Here is an 18,732-nt window from a genome sequence, read left to right on the forward strand (position 1 = left end):
CCACCTGGGCCCATATAGTCATTTTAGCATTGTTTCCAGGAAATAAACAAGACCTTTAGCACAGTCATTTCTTTAAGATAAAAATATGGAAACATTCAGTTACAGCATGTGCTTAGACAGGAGTAAAAACAGTTTAACAAATCAATTTGTTGTGACAAAAAGATGATTAGTATTCTCTTCCAAGATAATTGCAGTCATTGAAAGGACTGCTCTCAAAAACCATTGCCCGATAATTCAGGCATTTGAAACTGTGTGTCTGAGGTCTGGGAATACTTTTTAAAATTCATTTGTTTTCCTCTTAAAGAGAAAGCTTGTATAATCACTAATGCAATGTATAAATACAGGGACCCTAAAGGGGCATTTGCTCCCTGGCCTTCTCTACTCTTAAGCCAAGTTTAGCTTTTTAACCATGCTGTTGGTATTTCCACTTACCTTTCCTCTGCATCCCTATTCATTTTCTCCAAGTAGCTGATTTGGCTTGGTTGGAAATGTCAGAATAAGATGCCAGTGTGTTCCAGTCAGGATGTGCCTGTGTTCAAACTGCTGTAGCCTGTTATTTGGCTCTTGCAGGAAAAATACTGTGGATATGATGTCTCCAGTTGGAATTGAGATGTATAAAGCATCTGCCTGGTTTCTTCAGCTAATGAGGTTTTGCTGAAAAAAGAGTGTAATGAAAAAATGCTGGATGTTGGCAGGACCTACTGATGAAGGCTAATGAGCATAAATGAGTTTCTGTAAGGCCCCAGAAGCAGAGGCAGAGAATGTTTCAATGCATTGCCCTTGAGGCAAGACCAGCCTTGGGTGGGGTGTGACCTGTTTATTTATTGGCTTCTTTTTTTCCTTCCTTCTCTCCCTCCTCCTGTGTCCTTCTTTCAGTAAAAGACCTATTCAAGCCAGCCACAGTAGATTATTTTATGCAGCATAGGGCATATTAAAAATAAAGCTACTTAGACCAGAGCTTAATACAATGTTGCAAAAATAAGAATTATGAGTTTTACATACTGTATTCATTATTTAATAGAAGAGGTAATTTTTAAATTTAATTGCCAAGAGTTTAAGAAATATATTCTATCAAAAAGGAGATAAGAAAATAGGTGTTTTGTAGACACCACTTGGAGTTGAGTTTTCTTCAGACCTGATGTCAAGTGAATGAAGAGTGACTGTTGGTAGAACACAAAGGCTTTTGCTCACCACTCTGCTCCCTGTGACTGTAACACATCCCTACAACTGTGTGTTGGTTAATTTTGTGTCAACCTGGCTGGGACATGGAGTGCCCAAATATGTGGTCAAACATTATTCTGGATGAGGGTTAAGATGTTTCTGGATGACATTAACATTCAGATCAGTAGAGTGAGCAGGTCAGATTGCCCTCCCCAATGTGGGTGGGCCTCATCCCAGGAGGCCTGAGTAGAACAAAGAGGCTGACCCTCCCCCAAGTAAGAGAGGATTCTCCCTGCCTGATGGCTTTCAAACTGGGATATCGGCTTTTTTCCTGCCTTTGGACTAGAACTGGGTCTTGAGCCTCCTGGCCTTTGGACTAGAACTACACCATCAGCTCTCCTGGGTCTCCAGCTTGCCTACTCACCCTGAAGATTGTGGGACTTGCCAGACTTCGTAATTGCCTGAGTCAGTTCTTTATAGTAAATCTCTTTCTTCCCTTTATACATTCACAAACACATATGTGTGTGCATGCATGAGTGGACACACACAAGCACACACACACACACACACGCACCCTGTTGGCTCTCTTGCTCTGGAGAACCTGAACTAATACAAACCACAGCAGCAAGCAGCACATAATTCATGCAATATATGCCATGACAGGCACCATATTGACTTTAGACTTAGGCATATCTGCAGTCAGGTTTAAGTTCTACCACCGACCTTTGACAAATTATTTCACCACTCTTCACTTCAGTTTCCTGATCTTTAAAAATGGGAGTTTTTGTGACAGTACCTATGGCAGACTCTTGAGATATATTAATTCCTTGACATTCTAAACTGGACAACAAAACCAATGTAATCAATAAAATAATAATATAAATCTTTTTACTAGTCTGTCATGTTATTTCCATGAATAAGTTATAAATGACAGAATCTATACATCTTACTGTGCGCCATTCTCCTAGAAAAGACTCACATGCTTCTCACTGCCCCCTCCCAAAATCCCATCTTACTGATCTTTTCTAGTGCCCCCACATAAGCCAGTGGTAGTAATGCCTCTGAGTGTTTTCAGTTGAGTGGTTGTTCTACTCTTATAAGCAAAATTAAAACCTGATGTTTTTTTGTTTTTTTTGTTTTTTTTTTTTTTTTGCTGTACGCGGGCCTCTCACTGCTGTGGCCTCTCCCGTTGCGGAGCACAGGCTCCGGACACACAGGCTCCGCGGCCATGGCTCGCGGGCCCAGCCGCTCCACGGCACGTGGGATCCTCCGGGATCGGGGCACGAACCCGTGTCCCCTGCATCGGCAGGCGGACTCTCAACCACTGCGCCACCATGGAAGCCCAAAACCTGATGTTTAATGGTTCCACGATTTAACTATAACCATGTTCAGAGATTTCAGTTGCAAAAGGTTGACTAGCCTTAAATGATAAAAGATGTGAAAAGATGACTAATAAGTATGGTACATATACAAAATAAGGGTATACTAAGCAGTTAAAACAAAATATAAGGGCATGTTCTGTGTACTAATATATGATTAAGTGGGAAAAAGTGCTGATAGTATGCTACCTTTTGTATAAAATACGAGAAAGTAAGATTATAGATTCTTGTTTGCTTTTATAGGCAAAAGGAAACTCTGGAAAGGGGCATAAGTAATCATAGTAATTGCCTGGTTGGTAGGTGGTGGGGTGGATGCATGGGCCACAGGTAGGAGAGAAACTTCACTGAAAACTTTTTCATAATTTAAAAATTTTTGAACCCTATGAATTAATTGTCTATTAAAATTAAATTGAAAAAAGAACAAGGGGAAGGAAAACCACTAGGGTACATTCACATTTACATTTCTCTGTATACCCTTTGAAAGTTGTACTATACTGTTTTATTTATAGCTCCCAACTGAAAATCTCCTAGCCTTGTTACTTTGACCTGATTTGGGTAATTTGAAAACTAGAATCTAGACAGATGTACATGCAGTGTTTTAATTACCATAGTTTTAAATTTTGAGCAAGATGGGTTGCAATATTAATACAGGTAGTGCCCAGCTCACCAGCAAGTTACGCTGTAAAAGTTTCTCTTCCACTGTTCACTTAAAAATGATTAAGATAGTAAGTTTTATGTTATGTGGTTTTTTATTTCAATTTTAAAAACTGTTAAAAAACCCAATCTGACTTTATTCATTTATAGAAATGAAAGTTTTAAATCAGAATATTTTCAACTACATGTTGTTGGTTCTGAATCATGTAGTTAAAATGACTTGTACAACCCTTAATAGCTTATAAAAATATGTATACATTTAGTTATGATTCTTTCCCTTTGTTAAAAACATCTTGTTTATATTTGCAAATATTTGTCCTTTATGCTCAAGGGAAGATTTGTATATTGCTAATAAAAATGTAACAATACTTTAAAAAAATATTTTTCTTCCAGACCACTGAATGAGTGCCAACTGCCTTTTTTTGGTATAATGTGCTGTGTACGTGCTAAGTGAGAAAAGAGCATGAGGCATCCATCAAGGGTGCACTCTGTAATTATACAGACCACTCATAAGCATGAAAAAAGCCCTGGCAGAGAGATGGCAAGTGACTCATGCAGACAGCACCTGCTCTTGCTGAAGGAGACAGAGACGTCTTGGCATCCTGATATTTGGGGGACTTTATGGAGGAGACTAGGTTGAAAGAGTGGGCCAGGAACTGGATAAGCAGAAAGAAACAGAAGGAACAGTCCAAGTGTAGGACAGAGGACAGAAACTTGAGATGGACATGATGAACTGCTTTTTTTTTTTTTTAGTGGAGTGTTCTAAGACAAACAGGGAACTGCAGGTAGAAGTGAAGTTGTAAAGGTCCTCAGGAAGTTGGGGCTTTATTTGGGAAACACTGGTTTTGGAGTATAAAAGTGATGTCCTAAACATGACAGAAATATGCCTGTTACTCACCTGCCCACCGTTCCTCCCACTTCTTCATTCATTCAACAAATATTTTTTCACCACCTCCTTTGTGAAAAATCACTGATACAAGAAAATTTCCCTAACCATAAAGTACAGAAGATGAGCAAAGGCAAGTGTGAAGCAGAAAGTCCAGAAAGCCTGTAACAGTGATCCAGGATTGTAGTCATGTTACTGGATTGATAAAAGGGCTAATGTTTTTTAAACACTTAAGAGTATTTGCCAGATATTTTATCATTACTCTAAATGGAGTATAACCATTAAAAATTGTGAAACACTATATTGTACACCTGTAATTTATATAATATTATACATCAACTATACTTCAATAAAAAAGCATGTATATTACATTGAAAAAAAAGAGTATATGCCAGACACTGTTAAATGCTTATATATGTTATGTATTATCCTCATAACCCTATAAAGTAGATACTTTTATTATCCCAATTTACCAATGAAGAAACTGAGGCTTAGAGAGGTTAATTAATATAGTCACACAACAAAGAATAGTATAAATATCATTTGTTTAGCAGATCAAAGTTTGTAAATATTTTTATAGGCCCTCTTTTGTTTGATCCTCTACCTATGTGTTAGGCCTCCTAAATAGCATTATTCTCATTTTATAGATAAGCACAGAAGAACATAGAGAAACTTGCCTAGGCAGTCATTCATCAGACAGTAGCACATAGTGTGTGCCAGTCATTCTTCTAGGCAATAGACAAGATAGAGCAAGTGCTTGTCCTCAGGGAATTGTTTTCTGGTGGGGATGAATAACAGTGAATATATAAGTAAATAATACCAAATAATTTCTGGAGATGACAAGTACTGTGAAGTAGACAAAATAAGGTAAAGTAATAGAGGGGGGCTGGCCACGGTAGAAAATGAAGGCCTTTCTAAGGAAGTGATGATGGTTGAGACCTGTATAACAAGAGGGCCTCATGCAACAATCTGAAGGGAAAACATTCCAAGCAAGAGTGCAGTAAGTACAGAGGCCCTGAGATAGGAACACAGTTGTCATTTTCAGTGGAGAGAACCCAGTGTGGCTAAAACATGGTGAAGGAGAGGAGGGAGAATGAGAAAAAGAAGAGGTAGGCTGGAGCTTGATTATGTAGGGACTTGCAGGCTGTGGTAAACAGTTTGGTTCTTATTCTGTGGGCAATAGGAAGACAGTGGAGAGTTTTAAACAGGGTGTTTGTGTGTATGCATGTTGGGGGGGGTGACATGGCCTGATTTACACTTTTTTAAAAAACCATCTTTGTTGCTGTAGGCAGGATAGACTGTGTGAATGGTGAGGTAAGACTGAGGTAGGTAGAACAGTTAGTTGACCAAGTGAAAGATCATGGTGACTTTGAGTGGGGTGGTAGTAGCAGTGGAGTTGGAGAAAAGTGGTGTGTTTGAGATGTGCTTTGGAGGTAGAGCAGTAGGACTTATTGGTGAGTTAGCAGTGCATTAGAGAGGCAGACAGTACACTGTAATGTTTAAGAGATAGATGAGATTGCCCAGATTTGGATCCCTACTTTGCCACTACTAGCTATATGATGTTTAGATAAGTTTTTTAACCACTCTGCACCTCAGTTTTCTCCTTAGTAAATGAGGATAATTGTAGTAACCTACCTAATAGGGGTGTTTTGATCAGTAAATAATATGGCTACACAGTGTTCAATAAGTGTTGTCTTTTTTGTTTGTTTTAGCTGTTACTGGTTATGAGGTTTGAAGGAGAAAGAGGAATCAAGGATAACTTACACATTTTTGGCCAGATCAAATGAGTGCACAGTATGGCATCTTAAAGAGATAAGAAATAGTGGTGTTGGGAAAGCTGGACAGCCTCATGTAAATCAATGAAATTAGAACACTCCCTCACACCAAATACAAAAAATAAACTCAAAATGTTTTAAAGACGTAAATATAAAACATTACACCATAAAACTCCTAGAAGAGAACATAGGCAAAACATTCTCTGACATAAATCATAGCAATATTTTCTTAAATCAGTCTCACAAAACAAAAGAAATAAAAGCAAAAATAAACAAATGGGACCTGATCAAACTTGAAAGCTTTTGCACAGCAAAGGAAAGCACAAACAAAACAAAAAGACAACCTATGGAATGCAAGAAAATATTTGCAAACAATGCAACCAACAAGGGGCTAATTTCCAAAATATACAAACAGCTGATACAACTCAATAACAAAAAAATACAAACAGCCCAACCAAAAAATGGGCAAAAGACTAAATAGACATTTCTCCAAAGGAGATATACAGGTGGCCAACAGGCACATGAAAATATGCTCAACTTTGCTAATTATTAGAGAATAACCATCATCAAAAAGTCTACAAATTGGGCTTCCCTGGTGGCGCAGTGGTTGAGAGTCCGCCTGCCGATGCAGGGGACACGGGTTCGTGCCCCGATCCCGGAAGATCCCACATGCTGCGGAGCGGCTGGGCCCGCGAGCCATGGCCGCGGAGCCTGTGTGTCCGGAGCCTGTGCTCCGCAACGGGAGAGGCCACAGCAGTGAGAGGCCCGCGTAGAGCAAAAAAAAAAAAAAAAAAAAAAAAGTCTACAAATAATAAATGCTGGAGAGGGTGTGGAGAAAAGGGAACCCTCCTACGCTCTTGGTGGGAATGTAAACTGATACAGCCACTATGGAGAACACTATGGAGGTTCGTTAAAACACTAAAAATAGAGTTACCATATGATCCAGCCAGTCCACTCCTGGGTATATATTTTGGAAAAGACAAGAATTCTAATTAGAAAAGATGCATGTGCCCCAGTGTTCACTGCAGCACTATTTACAGTAGCCAAGACATGGATGCAACCTAAATGTCCATTGACAGATAAATGGATAAAGAAGATGTGGTACATATATACAATGGAATATTACTCAGCCATAAAAAGATTGAAATATTGCAATTTGCAGCAACATGGATAGACCTAGAGAATATCATACTAAGTGACATACGTCAGACAGAGAAAGAGAAATATTATATGATATCACTTATATGTGGAATCTAAAAAATTATACAAATGACTCTATATACAAAACAGAAGTAGACTCACAGACAGAAAACAAACTTACGGTTACCAAAGAGGGAAGAGGGAGTGGAGTGATAAATTAGGAGTATGGGATTAACAGATACAAACTACTATACATAAAATAGATAAGCAAAAAGATTTACTGTATAGCACAGGGAACTATATTCAATATCTTGTAAAGGCCTATAATGGAAAATAATCAAAATATATATATATATATGTATAACCGAATCACTTTGTGGTACACCTGAAACTAACACAATATCGTAAATCAACTATACTTCAATTAAAAAATAAAATTTAGGGCTTCCCTGGTGGCGCAGTGGTTGAGAGTCCGCCTGCCGATGCAGGGGACACAGGTTTGTGCCTCGGTCCGGGAGGATCCCACATGCCGTGGAGCGGCTGGGCCCGTGAGCCATGGCCGCTGAGCCTGCGCGTCCGGAGCCTGTGCTCTGCAATGGGAGAGGTCACAACAGTGACAGGCCAGCGTACCGCAAAAAAAAAAAAAAAAAGAAAATTTTAAAAAGAGAGATAAGACATACTCTAAGGGTGAGTGAATTTAAGGATGGAAATCAGTAGTTCAGTTTTGTCCATGATAAGTTTAAGGCTCGTATTAGATAACGAGGATCATGGGAGAGGAAGTGACAAGAATGGAACTTGTTTTGTGGGTATTTCACTTCTAAAACTTGCCCTCTTTCCACTCTTTGAGAGGCAGAGTAAGTGAGTGATTATGAGCACAGACTCTGCAGTCAGACTGCCTGGATCTGAATTCTAGCTCTGCTATTTACTAGCTTTATGACCTTGGGTTAGTTACTTAAACTTTATGTGCCTCATTTTTGTTACCTGTAAAATGGGGATGATGGTTTGTTAAAGCACTTAGATCAGTGCCTCCTCACACACAGAATGTACGATGTTCTGTAAAGTGATTGTTGCTATTGTTACTTTTCAATCCTGAATGTTGCTATAGAAATGAAATGAGAAGATTCAAGCAGCGTATTTTATGAAGGAAGGATTAACAGGATTTTGGTGACAAATTGGATATTGAGGGTAAAAGAGAGGAGTCAAAGATGGTTCAGAGGTTCTGAGCTAGAGTGAGTCTATTTGAGGTAGAGGTAAGGTTGATAAGGAGTTGAGTTTTAGACCTATTAACTTTGAAAATAGCCAAAAGAAAATGTCCAGAAAGCAGTTAAAAATGTGGGAACTAGATAGAACTCAAGAGAAAGTTCAAGACTAGAAATATAGATATGGAATCACCTGCTTAGAAGTGATAATGAAAGATACCAGAGTGTATGAGTTTGGTGAGAGAGAAAAAGAAAGAAGTGGGATGAATAGAAGAACAAGGACTTAAAGGGTAAGGATTTCCATCTCAAAGGCAAAGCAGGATAGATGACAGAGTACAGAGCTAACAGAGACAAGGAAGGTAAGGAAATAGTGGTAGTCTGTGTTTGGGAAATAAAGGGAGAGAAAACTGGGAAGGTGGTAAGTCATCTGAGGATTTCTTTGAAAAGATGTTTGGAATTATTTGGAGAAGAACTAGTCATAAAAATGGGATAGTGCATGGTCCTAATGTCTTAGAATGGTGGAAGCCATTCTAGTGCAACATAGATGTTACAGCAAATCTCAACAAGGAAGAGAAAGCAGCTGCCCTAGGATAGGTGTGAAAACTGTAAGTACAGCTGCAGGAAATATTAGTGTCCTTCATTGTTACTATGTTTCAAATACTGTACTTGGCACTTTGTTCTCTGAATCCTCAGGATTCTCTGAAATATTGGAAACCACCTAAATGTTAATAAAATAAACATGGCTTGAATAAATTATGGCACATCCATATAATGTAATGTCTTTCAGCCATTTTTTTTAAACTAGGTAGATCTGTACTGGCAACGGAAGATATCAGTGGGATGCTTTTCTGTGATAATAAACACGTTTGAAAACTTATCTATCTATTGCAATAGACTAAACTCAAGGACGGGCACTGGGTTGTATTCATCTTGTAATATCAGGGTCTAGCGTGGATTCTTGTATGTCTTAACTATTGGTCAAATGAATAAGTGCATACATGCTTATAAAATGGAGAGCACTAGTACCACACTGGGCTTGAGTATGTGTGTGTGTGTGTGTGTGTGTGTGTGTGTATGTGTGTGCGCGCGTGTGTACTTTGTGAACCTAAAAGCAGAAAATATTGTAATATTATTAAGGAAAATACCATTCAGAAATAGAAGGTATCCATTATTATTAGGCAGTTTTCAGAGAGACTTCATTGGTTTAGACAGTAATTTTGGTGATTTGAAAAAAATTATGAAAATAGAGAAAAGATAGTTCCAACTTTGTCTGTGAAAGGAAGAAAATTGTTGGGGTGGGACTGGCCACGCACAATTCTTTCTGTGGGTGGAAATGGGGTGAAGCGTCCCGCTTGGGCTGGGGTTAAAGGCCTGAGCTCATTATGGTAGATAGTTTGTGAACTGGAACTTTCCTAAATGCTGACTTTTCAAATGAAAGAGTTCTTCAACCATCGAATAGTCCCCTAATCAGATGCTCACTATGATTCAACATGTGTAGTGGGCATTTTAGATCTGAGCGCTCTGTCATACAAATAGAAACAACATTGTCTTAAACAGGACTGTGACTCAAAAAGAAGAAACCAGTTTACCAATTAGGATCTGTAAGCTGCCTTATTTATTGTTAGTGGAATAACGTCTGCATTCTAATGTATGTATTCACTTGCTTTTTAGTTAAAAACTCTAATTGCCCTGAAGATTATAGATAATGGCCCACTCTAGGGTTACTTCTTTTGATGAATGGGAGATTTCATCCAAGAAAAATAAAGCTTAATGTTTTCATTTGTTAGAAATCTTGACAAGATTCTGAATAATTACTTTTTCTCATCCTTTTGAGTAACATCAACTTTTAAAGTCTTTATCAAATAAAAATAGAATTTATAGCATTTTTAATGTCTGTTTATTTCTGTGAGGTTGTTCCATCATATTTTTCCTTATATATTCATTTAAATCACATTGAAGACTGCCTGAAATGGCATTTTCACGATAATTCTGGGAACCATCCTTTGTATGTTATTTACTGCTGATATATGTATTCTGGTATTTCTTGCCTTCTATCATACATAAATTCTACTGACATATTGAATACCATAGAGAGGAACTGACTGATAGTAAATCAAATGTTTTACAGCATACTATTGGGAATGTTGGATTCATTACTATGAAGAAATTATATTTGATCACAATTTTCAGAGCTTCCTAATACTGTAATTTATTGGTGCTTCTTAATGTTCTGTGTTAGTTATATAGAAGCTCAAAATTGGATTCATTTTAGCTATGCACAATACATGCTATAGTGAATCTTTTCCACACACACAAAAAGTAGCAAATATCCAACACTATGTTTGATTAGAACTATTAAGCCCAACAGCTTGTATTTAACTAACACGGTGGTAATTATATAGTCAACTGGGTAGTTCATTCTCTACCGTAGAAGCTATATATTAGAATAAAGCTATTTTGATGTATCAGGTGCCAAAGGAAAACTGGCTAACAAGAAAGGGAATAGCTTTATGTGGTGAAGATGTCAAATGAACAGTTTTAACTCACAGTCATTTTTTTAGAGAATACGTAAGTTAGGTTTTTATTTTTAGTTCCCACTCTTCCCTTCATAGTTAAATGACGGAAAATGACTCTCGGTCCCCAAACTACTCTTATGCATCATTCAAAATAGCCCTGACAGGCTAGCCCCTCCAGTAGTGGTGAGATTTATGGCTTTCCATTCCTTGGTGTTCCATTACTCTGTCTACACCATCAAATTGATTAGTAGGCAGTGGAGAGCAAGGAAAGAGAGGCAACGGCTTAGAGCCAGCTGGTGTCCATCATCTTAATGAACTGCTTAGAGATGGTTAATATTGTCCTTGATTCTCATTATAGTTGATGATGACCAGATCTTTTAAAATGTTTCCCTCCTCCCTTATTCTGTATTACAGGGCCCACTGGAAAATGATTTGGTTGTTTATGTAGCACTCGTAGCAGAAAGCCAACGGTATGAAATCCAGATGGGTGGTGTGTTCTTTTGAGGGGGAGGGAAGGGGATTGATTGCTTTAGGCTTATAATATCGAGTGTGGTGGTAGAAATTAACTTCATAGACCCCTTCACAGGGTTTCAAGGATGTCACTAATGTCACTTTAAGTGTCAGAATAACATCCTTTTCATGTTTAAAAATAATTTTGTTTTAGTTGGTGTTAATATTAATTAAAGTCTGTGACCAGTGCCAGTGTTGCCTGGTGTGTAGTTCTGAGAAATTAATGCAAACAGATTATGGGGATCCCCCAAGTTAGTGCTTACCTCTCTGCCAGCCCCCAAAGCTCACAGCTGATGCTTTGTGAAGAACCCAAGAGGGCTCTGGATTCCAGTGCAGATGACATATTGCTGACATTAACAAATGAATAATGTGCTCCAAACTAGCATAGTCTTTCCCCTTTTCTCCTCCTCCTTCACCATCATCCATATAAATGCATTAATGAAAATGTCTCTTTTTTTCCCTGTGTTTTTTAGCCTTCAAGTTTTCCTCAACACATATGGTATTCAGACTCAAACTCCTCAACAGGTAGAACCCATTCAGATCTGGGCCCAGCAGGAGCTTGTGAAAGTAAGTGATTCTGCTTCTTTACTGTCTCCTTTGCGTAGGTACTAGAGCATGATGATTAGACTTAGTTTATAGTCAAGAAGCATATTTAAAAATCCAATTCTGAGATAGGGTTATTGATCCAAAGTTTTTCTGATTAAGCTGAGAGACCCACTTTATCAGACACTGTTACTGAAACACAACTGCATTGTGTGTGTGCATTACATTCATAGGTCTTGTTGATTTCTGCCCCTTGCGAAAGTCTATTACAAACCTGGACTGACCACTTAAATAACAAATCAGCCTTAATTTTAGTAGTGGTGTATAAAATTAACCTTTACATTTGATTTATTTTCCCTTTTATTAACTATTAAAGAAATCTTCTCACCTAAATATTATTGGTAATAACTACTTCCCTTTTTCTCTTGCCTTACTATTTGGAGTCTGAAGTAATTCCTACCCTCTTTGGTTTGCTGGGTCTCAAAATGATTATAAAGTGACATCTGAATTTATCTTTGATGCAGTTACATACATATTGGATTGGATTAAAAGATGACTTCTGAGGCCTTTTGTATGCACTGCCCTGCAGCATATGCCTGAGTTTAGGAATATTACTGCTCATTAGGGATGGGAAATTGTTGATCTCCACTAATTATTTTTAAACCACTGTTTTTATTTGGTAATCATTAAAAACAGTACAGGAACGGGACTTCCCTGGTGGTCCAGTGGTTGGGACTCTGCACTTCCAATGCAGGGGGCGCAAGTTTGATCCCTGGTCCGGGAACTAAGATCCCGTATGCCGCCTGGCCAAAAAAAAAACAAAACAAAAAACAGTACAGGAACAAAGTCCGCAGGGTTTGGTGGAAATGTTTAGAATAGTCTCTCTCAAGTGATCAAGATTAAGTCAGTTAAGTTGGTAAAAATGTTTTTGATTAAAACCTTGATGTTACAACAAAGAATAAAAGCTCAGAGAAGTGAGGTGCACATTGCAGTGAAAATGCAAGGCCCCAGAGTTGTTGCTAATCAGACTGGACTTCATGCATTGGCGACAAAACCAGAACCTGGGTGTTAGGTCACCCAGAGCACCAGCTCTTCAAAAGTCCTTAACAAATTAGAGCTCTTTTCTCCCCCTCGATTAAAGAGACATGGCTAAAAATGCAAGGAACCCTGGAGTAGGTAACACTTTAAAATCACATTAAGAAGTAAACGATGGGCCTCCCTGGTGGCGCAAGTGGTTGAGAGTCCGCCTGCCGATGCAGGGGATACTGGTTCGTGCCCCGGTCTGGGAGGATCCCATATGCCGCGGAGCGGCTGGGCCCGTAAGCCATGGCCGCTGAGCCTGCGCGTCCGGAGCCTGCGCGTCCGGAGCCTGTGCTCCGCAACGGGGGAGGCCACAACAGTGAGAGGCCCGCATACCGCAAAAAAAAAAAAAAAAAAAAGAAGTAAACGATGGAAAGCTAGGTTTCATTGTAGAAGAGGCTAAATGAGGCCAAGAGGGAAGTAAGGATCCACAAGGCAAGGAGAGGAGGCTATATGGAAGGGCAGAAAATCTAAGGTTGTAACACTGTGCACTTAACATTCAGGTGCAGGCTGTATTTGCTGATACACTTTTATGGTCTCTCACTGAAAGCTCCAGAGAATGGTGACAACCGTTATTATTCTTTGATAAATATGCTCTCAAAACAAATTAACCTGAATCTGTTTCTTCAGGCCTAATGTATATTAGCGCCTCTTTCTGGTAGCATCTGTACTCTACCAGACAACATGCAATCAAGATTTAAGAGACCAACATGGCTCCAAATAACTTGAATGTGGCATTTTATTCATTCATTTATCAGTAACACCTGTTCTGTGCAGAGTACTGCGTGGGGCACACAGATAAAATGACTCTGTCCCTGTTCTCAGTCGGTGACCTCTGGGTCTGTTGGGATGACAGAAAAAATAGTTAATGACAATCCACTTTGATCGGTGCTATGATAGATGTTAGTACAAGGTGCTGAGGAGTCACAGAGGTGATAGGAAGCATTCTGTTACAAAGTGAAGACTTATAACAGGTCCTGACTTATTTTATACTTTGTTGTTTTAAAGATGGCATTAACGCATGATTTACAATTTGGGTGTGTGTTGTGGCTAAAAAGACAGATTTGTGACCAGGAGCCCAGCTTCTCTGTGCACGTGTCAGGATGGAAAATTCTCTGTGGCTACAGCCTCTGTGTTTCAAGCTAGTTGCATTTTGGGATTCGCCCTCTAAGATATACTGCCGACTACATTGCTTCTTATAGTCTACCTTTTAAAAGTGAAAATGTTCCCTCAAATCTTAGTTAATACACATATTCTTATGCCAATGGCTGCTTATTCTCTTCTGAGAAGTTGCACCCTCCTTCAGCCCACTGAAGAGGGTGTGAGGGCAGACAGCTGAGGGTAAGGCTTTCACTGTGTATGGTTAATGTTTCATAATGTGGTAACTGTGGTTTGATTTGCCTCATGGGAGATCTGACTACAGTGCCGATCTAGAATGAAGTGTTTCTGTACTTCCAGGAGGTTTGGTCCCTGCTATTTGTTTCAGTGCATTAAATGGTGTGAATGTGTACAGTGTAGGGACGGTATTATCTGTACCCTAGAATTCAGGGAGCATTCTGCATCTGATTACTTAATTGTCATAGACCTTCTCTACCATGGTTCAGAAAGTTAAGGAAAATGCTTTTACTGTAATAGAGTAGTATTTAAAGATTTCCTTTAAATCTACCTAGATCAGTACATTTTAACTTGTACATGGTTGATTAATATAATCATTTGCCTAAAAGAAGAAATCTAAAGTAGTTTAGACATAAATATTAATTTAAGGGAAAGTGGTCTCCATCTAGTGCTGTGCACTGTCGTTTCAGTGTAGCTATACAATGCTATGTAATGCTTACAGAGTACTTTTTCTAGCCAGTGGACTTTGTCTAAAACCACTGCTGTTCCAGAATTAATATGCACAGCACATGTGGCTCAGGAGGACATTCACTTGCTCCCTCATTCATCCATCAAGTATTTCCTGAGCACCAGCTGTATGCCAGGCACAGTACCAACTCAGGGGGCGCTATTTTCTAGGAACATTCAATGCAGAAGGAGAAGGAGACAGAGCTAACTCTGACACACATGTGTGCACCATGGCAGAATGAACAGAGAGCTCTGGTGATGACATTAATTTTGTATACATTGAGGCTGATATTTGAAATCAGTTCAAATGATAATCAGTAGATTGTGTAGAGACAGTTGGTTTGATTTTCCATTAGGTTAGATTTCTACCTCTCATCAGATACAAAAATAAATTCCAGACAGGTTAAAGATTTAAATATCTTTTGAATGATTTAGATATAAAATCACTAAAAAAAAAAAAACAGGAGAACAGTTTACAACTGTTGTGAGGAGAAGTCCATTCTTAGAGTAACACTAGTGGCAAAAAGAGATTAAGAAAGTGATAGACATGGGCTTCCCTGGTGGCGCAGTGGTTGAGAGTGCGCCTGCCGATGCAGGGAACACGGGTTCATGCCCCGGTCCGGGAAGATCCCACATGCCGCGGAGCGGCTGGGCTCGTGAGCCATGGCCGCTGAGCCTGCGCGTCCGGAGCCTGTGCTCCGCAACAGGAGAGGCCACAACAGTGAGAGGCCCGCGTACCACAAAAAAAAAAAAAAAAGAAAATGATTGACAGATTTAACTAAATATAATTGAAGGTAGCATAAACAACCTGGCACATCAAAGGTGCTTGTGAAATTTCCTAGCAGAAAAATGTTTACATTGAAATACCAAATGCTGAAGTGATGTTTGAACTGCTATGCAGTCATCCTCACATTTCGTAACAACATTGAAGATGAGCAAATTGAGTAAAATATTTGATAAAACGGCAATATTCTTAACATACCAAGATCTTTTACAAATGAAAAAGAATGACAAATGCCCAGTAGACAGGGGAAAAAAGGAAAAAGTGCATAGAACATACAAATAGCTATTAAATATATGGGAAAGTGGCCCACCACAAAATATTTGAATACAGTTGTTTAAAACTAAAATGAAATGTCATTGTGACTCAAGAGAATGACAAAAATGGCCTATGCACATTTAGTGTCGAAGTAATTGGTCCATTATTTCTGGAGGGTGACCAACCTGGCAGTATGTTTGAAAGAGAATGTATATTCTCTTTGATCCATCAAGTCTAAGAAATTATCCTGCAGAAGTAATAGTATACTGTCCAAAGTTGGTTACAGAATTAGTTTTGAAATAACAAAAAATTGGGAGCTACCTTCATCAGGGGATCCATGTTAAATAGGGTAAGGAGACTTCTTGATTGGATTAAGAGCTTGGCTCTAGCACTGATTAACCCCTAGTTCATTCCAAGTTTATCTGTTTTTACTTTGTAGAAAAACAATATTAAATTTTAAAAAATGGAACACCAGATTATATAGTATATGAACCCATTTATGTAAATATATATACATATATGTGTGTATGTGATATGGGTATTTATCTATGCACTGTTAAAAATCTATAACCCTGTCTTATGCTTCTGGTGTTTCTTAGGGATCACACAATAAATTACACTCCTTTTAACACACACCAAAGTGAAATAGTTGTTGCCTAAGGGGTTACGAGAGTAACAGGACCATTCACTTGTAGCATATGTATTAAATTTTTCATAAAATTCATATAATTGGAAAAATCAGTAAAGACATTCCATGTTGGTGGGAAATACTTGAAGGTGGGAATCTGGTAGAAGTTATGTGGCCCTGTTTTTTAAAACTTTAAAGAGCCAAAATTTTTATCACAGAGGAAGCATCTGTTTCTGTGTGCTTGTATGAATCAGATAGAACCATGCAAGATATAAATTCATGACATGACAGTGTAAGAACAATGTCAAATTTTAGAATGTTGCTAAATGGATCTGCAAAACTTTTGCTCTCAAATCTCCCAGTGCCCCAAAATCTAAGTTGACGTCATTAGCTGGCTTGTTTTCCTACAAGTCCATTGAATAAAGTTTCCCTGGCCTCTTTTTCTCTGGAGAAATCAGAAATTAGCAAGGCATTAGTCGAGGGGGGAAAAGGGGGCAAAAAAGGAAAAGCATGAATTTTTGTCTGGCTCTGATTTACACATTTGTGTCTTACAGGCTTATTTCCATCTGGGAATCAATGAAAAATTAGGACTCTGCGGAAGGCCAGATAGGCCCATTGGCTGCCTTGGTACATCAAAGGTACTCATGAAATTTCCTTGTAGAGCAGTGTTCAGATTGTAATACCACAGACGGGAATGATGTTTGACCTGCTATGCATCCATTCTCACATTTCATCATATACTTGGGCTAATTATCTGAATTATTATTTTTTACAAGTAAATATCAATAATCAGTTTTGGGGCTTCCCTGGTGGCACAGTGGTTGAGAGTCCGCCTGCCGATGCAGGGGACATGAGTTCGTGTCCTGGTCCAGGAAGATCCCACATGCCGCGGAGTGGCTAGGCCCGTGAGCCATGGCCACTGAGCCTGCGCATCCGGAGCCTGTGCTTCGCAATGGCAGAGGCCACAACAGTGAGAGGCCCGCGTACCGCAAAATAAAAAAAAATAATAATAATAATAATAATTAGTTTTGTGTGATACCACAAACTCTTCTAAAAATAGATAAGCATCTCACTGCTCTATTGTTTCTGAGCCTTCTAAGATACCTGATTATAGTAGTATTTACTCAAACGGAGGCTTTTTCCCTTATAGTAGAGGTGGACTACTTTATTAGCATACTGAGTCAGTCAAGAAGCTGTACCTTCTTAATATTATGTAGATTTTATAAGATTATTTTGTTTGCTTATTCAGATTTAAACATCAGTTTTAATTTTTATTAGGACTTATAGTACTGTACATTTGCCTTTGGTCTGTTTTATTTATTTCTTTTTATTTATTTTTTTTAATTTATCCCTTACAGATTTATCGCATTCTAGGAAAGACTGTGGTTTGTTACCCTATCATCTTTGACCTAAGTGATTTCTACATGTCTCAAGATGTTTTACTGCTGATAGATGACATAAAGGTAGCTTCAGAACACCTTTTAATTGAAATGGGATGACTTTGTTTCTAGTGATTTCTATCATATGTTGTTAAATTAAGTGCTCCTGGGTCTATGATACTGGGTTAATACAGTATCAAATATGAAAGTAAAACAACATCTGCATAGCTTTGGGGAGTTAAATTACTTGCAGCATTAGAATAATAGATGTATTCTGTTTTATATAAAGTTGTATGACTTGTCTACCTTCTACAAATGGAACGAAAGGATATATACTGTAGTTGTAAAAGCAGAGGGGGAACTGTTTTGGAAACCATGTTCATACGACAGTAAGTTTATCCCTTTTTGAACAAAAGTTGAGTTACCAAAATGATTTTATTTATGAAGAATTTCAAGTAAAACCTCACCTAACTCATTATACCCACTCAGTTAAAATCTCCTCCACTCCCTTTTTCATTTGCAGAGTAGAAAAGCTTAGGGTCATGGCCCAGAGCATGAAGTCTGGAGCCAGATTTCATTTGTTAAAATCTTGACTCTACTGTTTACCAGCTCTGTGATCTTGGGCAACTTAGTTAACTTCTCTGTGTCCCTGTTTTCTTATCTGTATAACTGAATAGGGCTGTCCTGAGGATTACGAGTTCATATATGCAAAGCCCTCAGCCTAGTGCCTGGCACGTAGTGAAGTGTTATGTATGTCTTTGATGGGATGATGATAATGATGATGATGATAATGATAATAGAAACTGAGTCAAGTAAGGAACTCTTCATGTTTCCAATGGTCTGTATAGATTCACCCCAATCTCTTCTACCGGCTGTAATATAAATCTACAGTAACGTGGAGTGAGAATTAATCTTCTGGGTTGATTTTCCTTTCCTGGGACCATTCTCGAACTGTATTTATTAGGCCTCAAAAAAAGGGGGGGGGGGTGCAGCCTTAAAAC

General features: G+C 38.6%; 1 protein-coding gene across 8 annotated transcripts in view; it reads left to right on the plus strand.

The window, feature by feature from the left end:
• The window catches only part of PHKB (phosphorylase kinase regulatory subunit beta), a 204,830-nt gene that overhangs the window by 143,610 nt on the left and 42,488 nt on the right, over positions 1 to 18,732 (plus strand). For all 8 annotated transcript variants that reach the window (XM_060085615.1, XM_060085609.1, XM_060085613.1 and 5 more), the window contains 4 exons: positions 11,125 to 11,180; positions 11,694 to 11,787; positions 16,907 to 16,990; positions 17,711 to 17,815. In XM_060085615.1, coding sequence (XP_059941598.1) covers positions 11,125 to 11,180; positions 11,694 to 11,787; positions 16,907 to 16,990; positions 17,711 to 17,815 — 339 coding nt within the window. The remainder of the gene's footprint in view (positions 1 to 11,124; positions 11,181 to 11,693; positions 11,788 to 16,906; positions 16,991 to 17,710; positions 17,816 to 18,732) is intronic.

This window comes from Mesoplodon densirostris, chromosome 19 (genome assembly GCF_025265405.1).
Source record: "Mesoplodon densirostris isolate mMesDen1 chromosome 19, mMesDen1 primary haplotype, whole genome shotgun sequence".
Classification (NCBI taxonomy): domain Eukaryota; kingdom Metazoa; phylum Chordata; class Mammalia; order Artiodactyla; family Ziphiidae; genus Mesoplodon; species Mesoplodon densirostris.